The following is a 15,159-nucleotide window of genomic DNA, read 5'->3' as shown; positions in this document are numbered from 1 at the left end:
GCTGAACCATAATCGAACCACAGGGCGGGGCACGACACGCCAAACATTCTCTCAGTACGTTATACACGTATCGTGGGCTTATCAGCGATAGCTGCTGGAGTCAGTGTCACTCGAACGCTAACGCCTCGGTCCGTCCTACCTCTTCCACGGGTCACTTCATTTGTCACTGGTACTGGAACAGTTGGTACTCCTGATCCGGCTTCTTTAACCTGAACGAATTCCATATACTTGTACAGTAAATGTAACACGACTTATCAGAGCATGACAATCAGTTATGATAAAGTAGACAAATGAATTCCCGTTCAAATATCTCACGAGATACGAACTACTTTGGTATTTTGGTCCCACAATATTTCTCCGAGGACCGACAGCTATTAAGGCTGAATCGCATGAGACTTGAACACTCAATGGGCAGCTCCTGAATTTCTACTCAGCTGGCCCCTGTGTGCCACGAATCCTTTGAGCCGAACTGCAACTCCCGATGCATTACTGCATCCTCCCGAATGCCTTCCTATAAATCCTACGGGATTGAACCACTCCTGAATATTGGTTCACGTGGATGAGTGGTTGGGTGGAGCATTCATCTGGCCGTTTCTCAAATTCGGGACATTAGGGAAATCCGTATTAAGCATGCATAGTGTATTTGAACGTATGCATACAACCTACGCGGATTTCTCTGGCTAACCACTTGAACGTGGTTGGAGCATTGGTGTATGTAGAAAAGGACTATATTCAAATCTGCCATTTCGTCAGATTCACTACGGTGCCTGTAGTGAATTTATCGAGATACCATTTCACGAACTTTGTATTAATTGATTAGGCTGCATTATGCACCCGCTTTACTCGACCCACCTGTCTCGGCTGTCTATTATCATAATGATAAGCGCAAACCCATCCTGCCCACAAGTCCTTTGTTGCGAATGCCTTATGATCTTGCGAAGTTTTTAATGAATAGGACAATATGACGGTTCGATTATAAATCTGATGCTTTCAAAACGTCATTGCTGATTAAAGCTCTTTTACCGTGGGCTCATCAATATTGCACCACTCAGCCGTGCAGTTATCAGCTGCATTGGGAGTATCCGCAAACATTATGCAATTATCTACGTAGATATTAATGGCCTATGAAGAATTTATTAATTTTACCGGAATCAGCAATTTTTTATTAATTCATTCGTCAAACTTACGTGGAATCGCGTCAGTCATTAATTGCAGAAATAGAATTGGCACAATTGAATTGTTATTATTACTTGGTGATTTTAAAGAATAAAATTTCTGACTTTTTTTTTGGGTCACCCAGGCAATCTTACTGCGATTCTTATTCTACTGTGATATTAAAATCTTTTTTTTATACGTATGGTACGTATAGGTTAATTCATTTGCCAATCCGAAATTTCGCTTTCAAAATTAACACGAGTCCAACGAGTAGCCTTTATTTCACTGGTGTAGCATGCATGATTAATGATGTCATATGTAAACATTAAATAAGTAAATATAAAATTGGCCTAATAATCCAATGCAATTCGTTTCCTTGATCATTACGTTAAATTGCAATTAGTAAGGTGAACTCGACTAAAAAATGAAAAATGGATATTTATCAGCTAAAAAAATGCATTTATTTGCAACTGTCAAAGGAAACGAAGTTGAAAGTGGAGAAAGAAGAAAATGCAACGCTTTCTGAGGTACAAAGCAAAAAGTAACCGACAGTGTAGACGAGTAGAGGAAGAAACCCTTTCTTCCGTTTCTTTAATTTCTCTCTTTTCCGAGGATGTAAAATGTGTAAAAATAAAAGATTCTTCTCACTAGGGCTTATCGCTCGAGTCCTACGGCCATTAGCCTGCATAATCGCGACTCCTAATGCACTCGCGTTTCCGCCGTTTCTCGACCATTAAATTATCCCGGTGGCTCGTTTTTCTGCCTCGAGCGTCGACCAAGTGTTTGCCAGAGCTGCAACTGCAACTTGTTCTTCAAAGAGAGCATCCATCTGGTGGCGAGAATACGTAACCCAGAAAATCCCTAGGTATTCGTCAAAGTCAAACGACATAAAATTTCCCTAGAATCACGTGGTTGGTCCATATAGCTGGGTTTTTGAAGCATCGTTAGAATCATTTTGGCTCTTTAGGCTTTTCGCGGACTTTCAATTATTATTGAAACTTTGAAGATCAAATTAAAATTAATAAAAATCCCTAGAGATTTCTGGAAATTAAATGGTTACTAGTTACACATAGTTGCCTTCTTCGACAATGGTATAATAAATTTATATTTTTTGCACCTTTCACGCCTTTATTACTACAGGTCTTTAAATCGAGTTTGCCATTTCAAATTGAAACTTATCATTTCTTTTCACTCTCTAATAAATCATTATTCAATGACTTAGGTGGCTGTCGAGCACACCGATTGTCAATGGACCCGGAATTTTCTTTATCCTATCTCGCAGCCCACGTGTGCAAGTCCCTCGCCTATAAAAGCCTCCCTGTGCCACGAGTCACATTGCAACGTTCAGCCGATGCACTTTAAGTGCAAACTGCAGGCGGCGCTGCACCGCTCGATCTACCTTCATCAACGTGCTGGCTGCTTATTTAACATAATACTTTGATAATCTTGAAAGTTAAATTCACCGAGAATTTCGTATGCACTTTGATGAGTTTCCGTGAGTCACTGCGGAAATGAGAAATTTGATATTCTAATTCATTAGGTAACATGACAAACTGATACGAGAAATCCGAAATCATTCTTAACAGTGACTAATGATGTTGTCTCGTGAAAAACAATCAAGCGCGCAAAGTGCACCGCTGATTATCAGCTAATTGCACACGGCGCAGTGCATGCATGTAACGACCACGCCTCGAAGTGCATTAAATCGCTACTCGTTATCGATAGCAAAAGAAATTCCTTCAAGTTCAGAGTCTTTCGATTCCTGATAGTTATCGATCGACCCAGCTGTTCACACCGTGACCCGGAATATCGTATTCGCAGGCATATTTATGCAACACCAAAGCGACGCCCGTGCGCGATAAGCGACGCACTTGCCTTAGTGCGCTTAACCGCCGAGAATTAAAAAAAAAAAAGAGTCGCTTGTAAAGCGAATCAAAAGAAAGAAAAACCACCCGACTTTACAGCATTACCTACGTGCGGCAACGACGTGTTCGCGGATGCATAGAGTGCAGCGATGCAACGATGCAACGGTGCAACGGTGCAACAGTGCACTGCACTCCTCCCGGCGCCAGGCGTCGGTAGGCGCTCACTTATAAGCGGGTGACCTTTTCCAATTTCTAGGGTCTCGTGTGCACTCGCGAACAATGCAATTTGCAATGGATGACGCAATGCACCCGTGGATGCACTTCAACTCCCACTTGGCTTTACAGGTCTAATTATTATGCACTCTTTATCCTCTTTTCATCTCTGCGCATCCAATTGGAATATACTTAATATTCACTATGGACACAATTTAGATCTTGATTATGCTTCGTAGATGATTGGTGCATACGTTAATTGATACCCTTGCACTGTGCACTCCGGAGTGCATTTTATTCATTCGATACACCCAACTGGCCGTCTTGCCTTTCACAATGCATTATTCTTCAGTCATACCTGACTTGACCTTACCCCCTTTACCTTCTTTGGTATTAGCTATAAGTAGCTAATAATGTATAGCTGCAAATAGCCAAAGCTAAGTGCTTCGTGTAACATGAGGTTGACTAAATTTTATATATACATATGTATACTGTATATGTAAATAGATACACGGGTGTCACTTGGATTGCTTGGTTGTCACTCGCGTTAACTTCCGATGCATGCACTTTGGATGCACATTGCGATTGGGGGTATAACGTAATTTTCGACACGTGGCGATGCCAGAAGCGACAGCTGTCAGATTTAATTGATATCGTTTAAATTTTCTTGACGCTTTGCGGATTCGGATAGACGTTTCCGTGACAGACTGTTCTTTGACGTTTTGTCAGTTTAAGCCAATTCAGTAAATACAGGATTTATTGCCGTGAACTGTTATTCGTTTTATTTGGAGTGATATGTTGGCAAAATATCGTTTGCGAAAAATGACCAACAAGAGAAAACAGTTAGTATAAAATTTTCGGTGAAAAAATTGCATTTATTTTAAAGGCATGTACATGAACATACTTTATATACATAAGTCAGGTAGAGTAGTGAGTATCATGACGTTTCAGTACTAATAATAATCTCTGGGGGTTGCGAGGAGTTTTTGAAGTCTGGTGGATTCGAAGAGGCAGGCAGTGTTTTGTTAAAATCCAGAAAAATCTAGAAATATTTTTCTTTTTACCAATGACCATTATGCCCGTATCCGGCATGGACGCCACCATGACCCGCACCGTGAGTCGTGATGGTTCCGGATGGACCAGCAATCACGGCTGATCCTGCAGAGGGTCCAGCTACGGCAGCGCTGCCTGCGTGGGGTCCAGCGATCACTGCACCATGAGCAGCAGGACCTGCCAGGACGACGCCATGTCCAGCTCCATGTCCAACAGCTGTCATAAAAAAGATGTGCGTACAGGATGTGACGTAACGAAGCATAATTTATAATTAAAGAGACGACTTACCTCCTGCCCAGCCAGCTCCGACCCATCCGGGTCCACCCCATCCTGCTCCGCCCCATCCTGCTCCACCCCAGGCACCACCATAACCTCCGTCAACATGAGCAGGTCCAGCAACGGACCCAGTGACGACAGCAGGGCCAGCAACGGCCCCAGACACATGAACAGGCCCAGCAACTGCTCCGGAGAGATGGGCTGGACCCACAACGGGGCCAGCGAGAGCAGCGCCACCTACGTGAGGTCCAGCAAGACCAGCTGCTCCCAAAACGGGTCCAGCCAGTGCTACTCCATGTGCGCCATGTCCTCCGTAGCCTCCATAAGCTCCACCCCACAAACTGCGACGATCTCTTGGACCAGCTGCTACCACGGCGACCAGCGCGAAGACGATCAGCTGGTGGTGAATCGTAACGACGGAAAGAAATATTAATCGGAAACAAGACCCGGTGAGAAGATCTTTAAAAAATCTCTTTCATCACGTCACTGGATAGAAGCCAAAGCAGAATTATACTCACGAAGGCTTTCATTGTCGGTTGCTCTGGATGATCAAGTGTGCCTCTAGGAGACTCTAGTCTGTTCTTATATAGGACTCCGTCTTGGCGACCGCGCCTCCGACTCTCTGATCCCTTCAAATCATATCTGACCGAGTCTCGCCCATCGTTCGGAAGGCCACAAACGCCACAAACGCCACACCCAAGTAGCCTGACGTAGACCCTTCTAACACCGAGGACGCTTGACCGCACAGCGAAAAGACACTTGGAAGTAATATAAGAAAAGGATTGAGAAGGAAAAAGACAAAAAAGAATCGAAGAAAAACGTAGCAACTTTTATCCCAGCATAAAGGCTGGGACAATCGACCGAGCACGTACTGCGCGTGGACGGGGTTGAATGCATTGCAATTTTCCGTAACAAAAAAAATATATCCACCTGTGCAACTTTATCGGTACCTGGTACTGGCTTGGAAACTATTTCACAATTATCCTTTGACATTTTATCATGGATCAATCGACATGAAATATTTGCAACGCGTGTGCAGCTGCTGCACTTTATTGCATATTTATACTTTGTTTGGTTTCGTTATTTATTTCATCAAGTGCATCGTCTCATCCTTAACCAGCGAACCCGACCTTTTCGTCTCTTATGTGAATCGGTCCAATTGTTCCAACGATATTCGTTCACCTGGTCTCAAGATTGTGCACTAGGTTGCAGGAAGGCTGTGCAGCAGGGAAGATACCTTTACCTGCCTTGGAAACCCATTCGGAATTGCGATAATCCTCAGCCAGTCGTACCAATCGCACCGGGATTCACGTAGCTAATGGTGAGACTGACATTTAAAGTCATTGTCTGCAGCGGATGCAATACCGAAGTGCAGTTTATGGGAGCAGCTTCTCTTGAAACGGACCAAACCAAGGCTCCAGCCATAATCGTTAAAACTTGGAAGTGTTCGTGTATTCCTACTTCTACGTACCTTGGATATACCCTTTAAAGATACTAGACAACTCGTATGTACGCATGGGGTGGTTCGAATTTGTTGTATTAAAAGAAATTGTATAATCAGAGGGATGATTTTGCGAATAATTATTATGGGGCTAATAGGATCTTAAAATGTCCTTGAAACCGTAACAGGCAAGAGACGGAAGTCTCGTTGGGTCGTGTGGTGGGGGCTGAGGTGACCGGTACCATTTTCTCACGCGTGACCTTACTAGCGAAATATCGAACTGACAGATTGTCATTGTAGAAAAAGTCAAGTACCGGGACTGCATAGCTGCAAGTCAACCCTCTCCGGTGAAAGGACCACGCCTGCACGCTTCACGCACGATTATTGGTCCCTTGGGATACCTGCTGGGCGACACAGCTTCTTGCGGGGACATTTATATCCCGGAGAATCGAGCCTCTTGCTGGCAGTATGCGGTTTTCTTCGTTTCGCACGCTGGGCACTCTGACCGTACGTACTGGGCTCTCATTTTTGGTTTTAATACTTAACGATTTTTATATCTGCGCCTTTTGTCCTTTGCTATGATACTTGTGGCTCTTATGTGTTTTTCTTTTGTGTGTATCTTTCACGTTGCGTAGATCTATTAATAATCATTAAAATCTTGGATTCGGGGCTGGGGATATATTTTTACTTGATTTTGGTACGTATTGTACGGCTGGTGGTATTTTTAGGAATAATTCCAGTGATTTTGAAGAATTTTTATTACTTGCATACGTACTTTGTATAAATTCATTGTTACGAGGTATTTTCATGTTGTAATTAAGGCCTTGTATACTTATCATTATTTCTTTGTGCAATCTAGGATTTTTCTTCGGTAACATTATTTCTTACAGTAGCTACCGTTAGTAACTCGTTATTAGTACGTAGTACTAATATCGCGAAACTTGGTCAACATTTAAACTGCGTTAATCTGCGAAACGTGTGTTGATACGATAAGCTGGATTAGTCTAAAGCAGAGTCCGAGGGGGTGGTCTAAGCGTACGCGTATTTCTTAAGGGATTTGAGTATTTACTTCGGCGGATGTTATTCAATTCGCAGCTTACAGCGAGATTTCGCAAGGCCTTGTCTAACTGGAAAAGGAATTGGAAATCTTTAAATCGCCCTTAGAAAAAACTTTAATTTCTCCACCAAGTTTTCCGTCAATATTTACAACCCTTTGCACGCACAAAACGTACCCTTAAATATTACTTATTCGCGCCACCCGTGAAATATTTATGATTCCTCCAAGTACTCGACACGTCCCTCAAATTTTGCCCGCTAACGAATGATCCATATCCTGCAAAGCAGATGGGTAAATATTATAATCGGGTTGAAAGGCATCTAAGGGTAGTTATTTTTTTTTTTTTCATTTTTTACAATCAGACCCGCCGCGTGTAACGGACCGAAGAACGTTCATCGGCTTGAGCGTAGAGTTAGTGCAACCCCTTGAATCTTTAAGGATACCCAGAGGGGTAAGCAACCCTTCGGGACCACTTTGGGAGGATGTAATTACAATCCCTTACACAGATATGCCAGATCTTCTCTCAGTCAAGATAAATTTTTTTCTCGCAATATCCCAGAAATTATGTTAATAAATGTGGTACATGAAGAACTTGAGAGGTTATTAATTAGCAGCAACCCCCTATAGGCGCTACGTACAATATCCCTGAAGAGCCTTAGCGAGTAGAGAGCTCCTACGCTTAATACAGTAATTCTTTAATGCAGACTCGTATCAGCTCTATGCAATTTAAAAAAATTTTCCATTTTTTGTTTTTTTTTTTTTTTTTTTTTTTTTTTTTTTTTTTTTTTTTTTTCTTTTTTTTTTTCGCTCAACTACCCCGTCAATGCCCAGTGGTACAGAGAGTGAAAATTTTACAATCAGACTGAAACTGTATTTAAACGTGTCCCTTTTCACCCTCTGTGAATGCACCCACCAATCGTAACCCCCTGTTATTTTCCATGGACGACAGGGGTGCCAATTTCGGCTACAGTAGCGTGGATGCATCTCGCGTTTCCGTATCCTGAAAGAAAGTACAAAGGAAAACTATATTCTTCGGAAGGAGGACCATGGAGAATCGAGGAAATAAAATAAGCAATATACGGGGACGATGTGTAGAATTATTAATTTTCCAAAGAAATTTCTGATAAGGATAATTGATAAGGGTCTTATAGTGAAAACGCCACGGGGATAACGACCATGAAAATTGGGGGTTGGTTAGGCCCTTTTTAAAGAGGCAAAGTTACGGCTGTGCTGTATTCAGGGGGGTTGAGCTATGCGTTATTCAGGGGGTTGGGAATTAAACGGTAACGTAAACAGAAGAAGGAAGTAATGGGTGGTGGAAAAAAAGTGAAATATAACGAGGAAGTATCCCTGTGCCGACGGGGTCGGGGGTTGCAGGACATTCGTTGCATAAAAGGTCAAAGTACGTGTCACAATGTCAGCCATATTACGGTTGTCGAACAATAAGTTTTCAAATCTTGCGATTGAGGCTGGATGTAGTAGGACACTGTAGTAAACGTCAAAGCCTGACAAGATAGTGAAAAACCTTATGGAATTTGATTTAACTTTTCATTTTTTTTCCTCGACTTCGACCAAGTAGCAACTAAAAATTTATCGAAAAAAAAACTAAAAATCATAAACTGCCATATCGGAAGAAATAAAAAAAAAATTAATACCAAACAAACCAAAGACTAAATTAAAATCTAAACGTTAACGAGACAATCGTACACATTTTTCACGCACGATCCACCAGGCTCGTCTTTCCTTCGTGAATTATTAATAAACTTCACTAGTCACGTGCTCGTAAATTCAGTTACACGTAAATGCGTTACGTCTAAAGACGACTAATGGAGCCCAGCTCCTCTCGGCTCGACGCACAACACCATCCATAGTCTCTTCCTCCTTACTTCTCTCACAATCCACTCCTCACTTTTCCTTTCGTTTCCCACGGCTCTACGAACTTTCCCACGGCTCCCACTCACGCTCCCGATGGATCGCTGATTAATAATTAGAAAAAAAAAAAAATGATATTCCGGTAAAGGTCAACGGAACCATCCCAATAACTGTTCGGAACCAAAACTTAAAAAAAAAAAGATCAAAGAATATTTCGTAAACGTATACGGAGGAGGAATCCGATGGGAGGTCAAAGGGCAAAGTCATGATCCGACCAATAAGGGACAAAGGGTTTGCTGTGGGTCTTAACGCTATTGGATAAATAAATAATAAAAATGTTTCTTTTTTTTTTTGAGTTTTAAATACTGATGCTTTATTTTATATAAAGTATTGTATAAATGTATAAACGCTATAAATACGTGGTATCTATCTATGGTGGTGGTGGGGTGCTAGTCGTGATCGCAAAGAAAGAAAGAAGAGGGTATGACGAGGGCGGGGTCAAAGGCCGGCGGCGGCGCGCCATCTATGTACATTAGATTTACTCACGAGAGGTCACTGGAGTCACGGGAGTCACGGTTAACGGCTGACCTACCATAGTCCACCGATTTAACGCGATATATAACGTTAACATGCTATATGTATGTATATATAGATCTCTCCCGATACAAAAAGTATAGATACCGAAGAGATATACGGACGAGTACACATATGCGGTACATAATAATACGAAATATTTATGTTACGTAACTATACACCCTATATATGCGCGCCTATGTATCGTGTTGGTTCTTTGTAATCGTACGGTATATACGTGTATATATGCGTCTTTGCGTCTGTCCATATATATACACGTATAAACACATATATCTATGCATAATACATATTTGCATAATACGTGTGGAAAACGAGTATGTAATAATATGTATGCTCGAGTGCCGGCAGTGAGTATAACAACTGTGAGGAATGGACTATATACGATGACGTACATGGTTATTCCCCATCGTGAGTAGGGGGGGGGGCGGGGGGAGGCGAAAGAGAGAGATAGACAGAAAGAGTGACAGGAGAGATCAAGCGTGAAAGAGAATGAGGGAGTGAGAATTTCGGCTAGAGAGAGAGAGAGAGAGTGAGGGAGGGAGAGAGAGAGAGAGAGAGAGGGATGGAGAGAGTTCAAGAGAATTCGAGAGAGTCTGGATAAATCGAGATGTCGAATATACAGAGAGGAAGTTCGATATTCCGAAAACGTATTTTGCCACGGCTCAGAAGGTTATCGCTCATGATTTTAGGGCGGTACGAAAGGAAAATGGATTTCCGGTTTGACCGTGGAAAAATAAAACGAGAGACGCCGAGAATCGTTCAGAAAACAGAACGCGTTCTAGAATGTTCCCGGTTCCTTTTTTTTTCGAAAGCTCCTTCGAGGGAGCTTCTGATACATCCAGTGGCCGGATGGGCTTGGGCTTTTCAACGAGTTGAAATTGATGGATCATTTAACGGTCAGGCAGGAGGGGTCTGTTTCAAGCCCCCTGCGATCAATCCTCATCCTCGTCTCTGGTTTTATCCGATTTTCTTTTTTTGTTTTCGTACGTTACCGATTTCGTCATGTCGCGAGTGGACCCATCCCGGGGTTCTTGTCGTCACTGGTCAGTGAGAAGATGCTGGATCCTCTTTCGAACGATGCTCAACCCGTTGCTAAGGAACGAAGCTATCCTCTCGTAATAATCCAGAATGCAGTCCCTTGCAGTCCCCGATTCTCCTCGGGCCCCCCTAGACTCTCGACCCCCTAGGACCTTTACTTCACTCGCGCTCACTGCTTCCGTTGGCTTGACTTCCGCTTGCCGTCGTCTCTGTTTCCAAAGCTACTCAGTTCTTTTCGTCGAAGCGCCGATTTCTTCACAATCTCGATACTCCCGTAACTCTCCGCGAGCGCCGTTGCTCCTTGCAAGTTCCGTCGCTGACCACGTGGCTTTCCTCCCGATGGTCGGACGCTTGTGGTCGATGATGGCGGGGGACGTTTGAGCGCGTGACAGATGCAGATGGTGGGGCGAGAGTGTGGCGAGTACAAGGGGAGAGTATAAAAGAAAAAGGAAATTCGAAGATTGAGTAAGAGAGAGTGAGAGTGAGAGTGAGAGCGGAAAGTGGATGAACCGGTAGATAACTGTGGTAGGTATGCCGCCGCCGCCGAGCCGAGATCGCGTGGTCTAGATCGTCTACCACTTGCCAATGGGTGCGGGGATGATGGCTCCGTGGGAGCCGAGACCGGCGTGGATGGCACCGGAAGGTCCGTTGATCACGGCGACGCCGGCGTCGTGGCCGCCGATTCCACCGGCGATACCGGGTCCACCGCCAATGACGGCAATGGCGCCGGGTCCGCCGTATCCGCCAAGACCACCTCCAACGAGACCACCTCCGAGAGCGATACCTGCTGAATTGGTAATTGGACGTTGCTCAAGGGACATTCGTATCCGTGGTCATGGGACAATGGACCTAGTGTTTCACAGAGAGGATGCTGTCAAATCTCGTCCGATACTTACCACCTCCAGCGGCGATGGCAGCGCCACCTCCAAGTCCACCAGGAGCGGCAGCGGCGGCAGAGCCGGAGCTTCCGTCGTCACCGTTGATTCCACCGGATCCGGCGTAGAAAGCGACTCCACCGTAGCTGGGTCCGACGAGGTTAGCGGTAGCCTGAGATGGTCCTACGAGGGTGGCAGTTCCCTGGGATGGTCCTACGAGGGTGGAAGGTCCAGCGGCAGGTCCGACGAGGGAGGTTGGTCCGGTACGGGGTCCACCAATGGACTTTGCGCCTTCCTGGGGTCCGACCAAGTCAGATGGTCCGCTCTGGGGTCCTACGTTGGCCTTGGGTCCTTCCGCGGGTCCAACGTCTGATCTTCCACCGGTGACTCCTGCATTTTTAAAAATGTTCCAAGTGTTAGCTCGTCCTGGCGCATTGCAGCTGGACCCACTGCCCTGGCTCAGTCAGGGTGACCAACCTCCGGAGACAATTTGCTGAACTCCTGCAGCACCGGCTGCCGCCGCTGCTCCTGCGGCGTAGCTAGCGCCAAGACCACCGGATCCCAAGCTCGATGCTCCACCCTGGAGGGATGCTGCGGTTCCAGCACCAGCTGCCAATCCACCGCTCAGTCCAGCGCCTCCGTGGCCTCCGCTAACCGCGACACCACCTCCGTAGCCACCTCCGTAGCCACCTCCGTGACCACCATAGGAGATGACAGGGCCGTGCGCGATACCGGCACGCGCCGTCGCTACAGCCAGGCAGGCGAACACAATCTGTGGGGTATTGACAGGTGCTTTAATTAGCTGCTCTTAAAAAAAAATGCTTACTGCGTAAACATGCAATTTAGGAAAAATGCATCGACCGGACGAATTACGTTATTTTATGTTTTACAGATAATACGGATAACACTTGGCTAAATATAGGGGGAAATAGTTATGGTCTCTACGATTACAATCGACTCTATGGATCCGATAAACATAACTGCACCTTTCACTTTCGATGCAAGTTATGTGCATTGCACGAGAGTTCCGTATTGGTACAGAACATCGACTCGAATTACTTTCGCGGTTAATTTCAAAATTATCCGCTCCTAAATTGCGCCCGACGCCTGATATAGTTTTCTCGATGGATAAACGTTCGGCGGATTTTCACGAAGCGAAGAAAAAGTTAGATAAAATGCAACTTCAACGGAATGCAACTAAAAGTGCATGTCGCTTGCGCGGAATAGCCCGGAGTGTTGTTATGTCATAAAAGTTATAATAAGTGAACACAGCCGGCGTGACCAGTTGGCTTCATAGGGAATTTCTGCTGGTCGACGAGTTCGCGTGCTGTAACGTTTCGTAATTGGAGTGATAGTGCACCGATTGCATTTTCGCATAGCTAATGATCCGGTTGCTCGACACCACGCCTAACCTGACCATATTAGGGGAAAAATCCGCGACTCTGCGAGCACCGAGTTAGTTAATAGTCCCGTTCGCGTGTATACGAAGAAATAGGTAGGAAAAGGAAAATAGAGCAAATTGACACAACTTGTAAAAGTGCATATACGAACTGCAGCGAAACACAGTGCAACGCTTTATGCAATCGACTTCGCCCGGCGTAGTCGGCCTTTACTCGATTCATAATTATTCGACGTTTTAGCCCGAGCAATGCTAATTTATCCGAACTTTGGAAACTGCTTAGAGAATCATGGAGAATTTGAGTATTGTTTGCTCCATTAAAATCTGCCCAGAGGTGCAACTCAGGATGCGCTTACTGTACTTCCTCGATGCACCGGTGCATCCTCGAGCTGTGTTGCATCTGCCAATAAAGGTCGCGTCATTAAAACCGTGACGACTGTCGGAATAATTTGCGAGAGAGAGAGAGAGAGAGAGAGAGAGAGAGAGACAGGTAAACAGCCGAGTAGCGAGCGAAGGGAATAAACTTATTTTAGCGTCTAATGCAAATATGGACAATGCAACTCTATGCAATTCTAGTGCAGCGGCAATACGGGGACAAGAGGTAGATATCGTTGTAGGTGCAACAGGCCGTAGAATGGGAAGTGGCGTTTAGAAAGGAAGTGCTCCGAAGCAATACGGAGGCTGCGCGATGACTGGAGAGCAAATTAGATTTATCTCGTAGCTAGTAAAGCGATAGCGGAATGACGCGTGCACACCGAGTGCACGTGTCACGCCCGGCTGAGAAGTTGCACTCGAGGGACACGAGTGCAACCTGGAATTATGCATATATCCAAGGTGCTCTTAAACTTTCACATCCCGTCGCCGGACAATCGCGGACTCTATGTATTTACCTTACGATTACTCGAGTCTTGCCTCTTTTATTGTAAAATCACTTTTCCGATAAATTTACCTTTCCGGGTTAATTTATCATTGGAAATAAAGTCGCAGTGAAAATCAGAAGCGGTCGCGGTCGCGTTATAAAAATTGCGTCTATGCGATTTTTTGTTGTATTTATTTTTCGAGACAGTCGATTGGCATTGATGCATTTTGGTCCTGATGCACATGCAGGCAATTTTCATGAATGAAGATGCATCCGATATGCATTCACTAACTGTTCACGTGAATGCGAGGAGGATCGTAACCGGTTTAAGACTTGCAAGTAGTAAGTAGTAAGATTGACGGTTTATGAATGAAATGAAAAAGGCAGGACGGTCGCGCAAGATCGAGTTCCCCGCAAAAAGGCCGACATTGAATTATACGTTTGTGGCTCATTGTTATAGACACTGACCGCGAATGATTAACAAATATAATCGGCAAAGTTACAAGTAGAAAGTTTTTCTTCGTTAGTCAAAAATTGAGATTTTGGAAAAGGCATAATAATCAAATTACCCTTAGCTGTTTCGTATTGAGAGCAGAGAGAAATGAATTTTTGGAAATTTGGTTGAAAAAAAAAAATAGTTCAATTTTAAAATACAATTAATTCAATCGATCGCGAATAATTCAACAATATTATTGAACAATAAATACAATGTAGGGACAATGACGAAACAGTGAGAATCAAAGCAGACTATTATTATCTGTATAAGTAATATGAATTCAGAGAAAATAATATAAGAATTCCGAATAAAAGTGAGAGAAATTAAATTATTATTTTAATTGGCGAAATGATTCTAAAGATCCGAAAACTCCAAAGGACCCCAGCGAAATACTCACAAAGGCCTTCATGTTTGGTGTGTGTGTGGTGGGCTGGTAGTCCGGTGAATGACTGACTTGGGCCAGGTCGCTGGGCCTTATATACGGCTAACTCTAGTCTGGCCACGCTCCACAATCACCATCCTTTCGAAAGCCGCCCCCCTCACCCTCCCGCCCTCACCCAGAAAAACCATAATCCTCCGAGTCTGCGAGTCCAGGCCTAGGAGCGTGCTGGGTGGATTGGATGGTATGATGGTGGTGGTTTACTAGGTTGGTTGTCGTGGTTTGTAGATCGACGCCATCGACGCCATCGACGCCGACTTCGTGGACTTCATGGACGTCGCAGATGTTCTCTGTCACGAGGTAACACGTCACAGTGATCCTCGCATCCGACGCCCTGGCACCGGGTCACCAGGTCAATCTTTGAGGTATGGTCAATCTTGATGGTCACTTGGTTACATTGGTTAGCTATGATCTACTTTGGTTGCAGTTGCAGTTGCAGTCTTTACCGGTCACGCTAGACGGCGCAGGTGCACCAGAAATTGGGAAACTCTGGTTTATGCGGATCTCGAAGGTGACTGATGCAATTA

The 15,159-nt window shown here is 44.5% G+C and overlaps 2 protein-coding genes across 3 annotated transcripts; both read right to left on the bottom strand.

Annotated features, from left to right (window-relative positions):
* Nucleotides 1-4,096: 4,096 nt before the first annotated feature.
* LOC107265100 (acanthoscurrin-2) lies at nt 4,097-5,161 on the bottom strand. The gene is made up of 3 exons (XM_015734152.2): nt 5,081-5,161; nt 4,575-4,959; nt 4,097-4,502 (listed from the first exon to the last, which is right to left on the bottom strand). The coding sequence occupies exons 1-3, from the start codon at nt 5,090-5,092 to the stop codon at nt 4,294-4,296; spliced, it is 606 nt and encodes a 201-aa protein (XP_015589638.1). The 5' UTR covers nt 5,093-5,161; the 3' UTR covers nt 4,097-4,293.
* A 4,122-nt stretch (nt 5,162-9,283) lies between these two features.
* Nucleotides 9,284-14,640, bottom strand: LOC107265045 (glycine-rich cell wall structural protein). 2 transcript variants are annotated; one of them, XM_015734019.2, is made up of 4 exons: nt 14,591-14,640; nt 11,917-12,211; nt 11,461-11,829; nt 9,284-11,351 (listed from the first exon to the last, which is right to left on the bottom strand). In XM_015734019.2, the coding sequence occupies exons 1-4, from the start codon at nt 14,600-14,602 to the stop codon at nt 11,137-11,139; spliced, it is 891 nt and encodes a 296-aa protein (XP_015589505.1). In that variant the 5' UTR covers nt 14,603-14,640; the 3' UTR covers nt 9,284-11,136. The 2 variants fall into 2 exon arrangements, with proteins under 2 accessions (XP_015589505.1, XP_015589506.1); XM_015734020.2 differs by having other exon boundaries at nt 9,284-11,348.
* Between the last annotated feature and the right edge of the window lie 519 nt (nt 14,641-15,159).

This window comes from Cephus cinctus, unplaced genomic scaffold (assembly GCF_000341935.2).
Source record: "Cephus cinctus unplaced genomic scaffold, Ccin1 Ccin1_scaffold0215, whole genome shotgun sequence".
Classification (NCBI taxonomy): Eukaryota; Metazoa; Arthropoda; class Insecta; order Hymenoptera; family Cephidae; genus Cephus; species Cephus cinctus.
The sequence above is the reverse complement of the archived record's forward strand: the minus strand, read 5'-3'. Positions and strand labels throughout refer to the sequence as shown.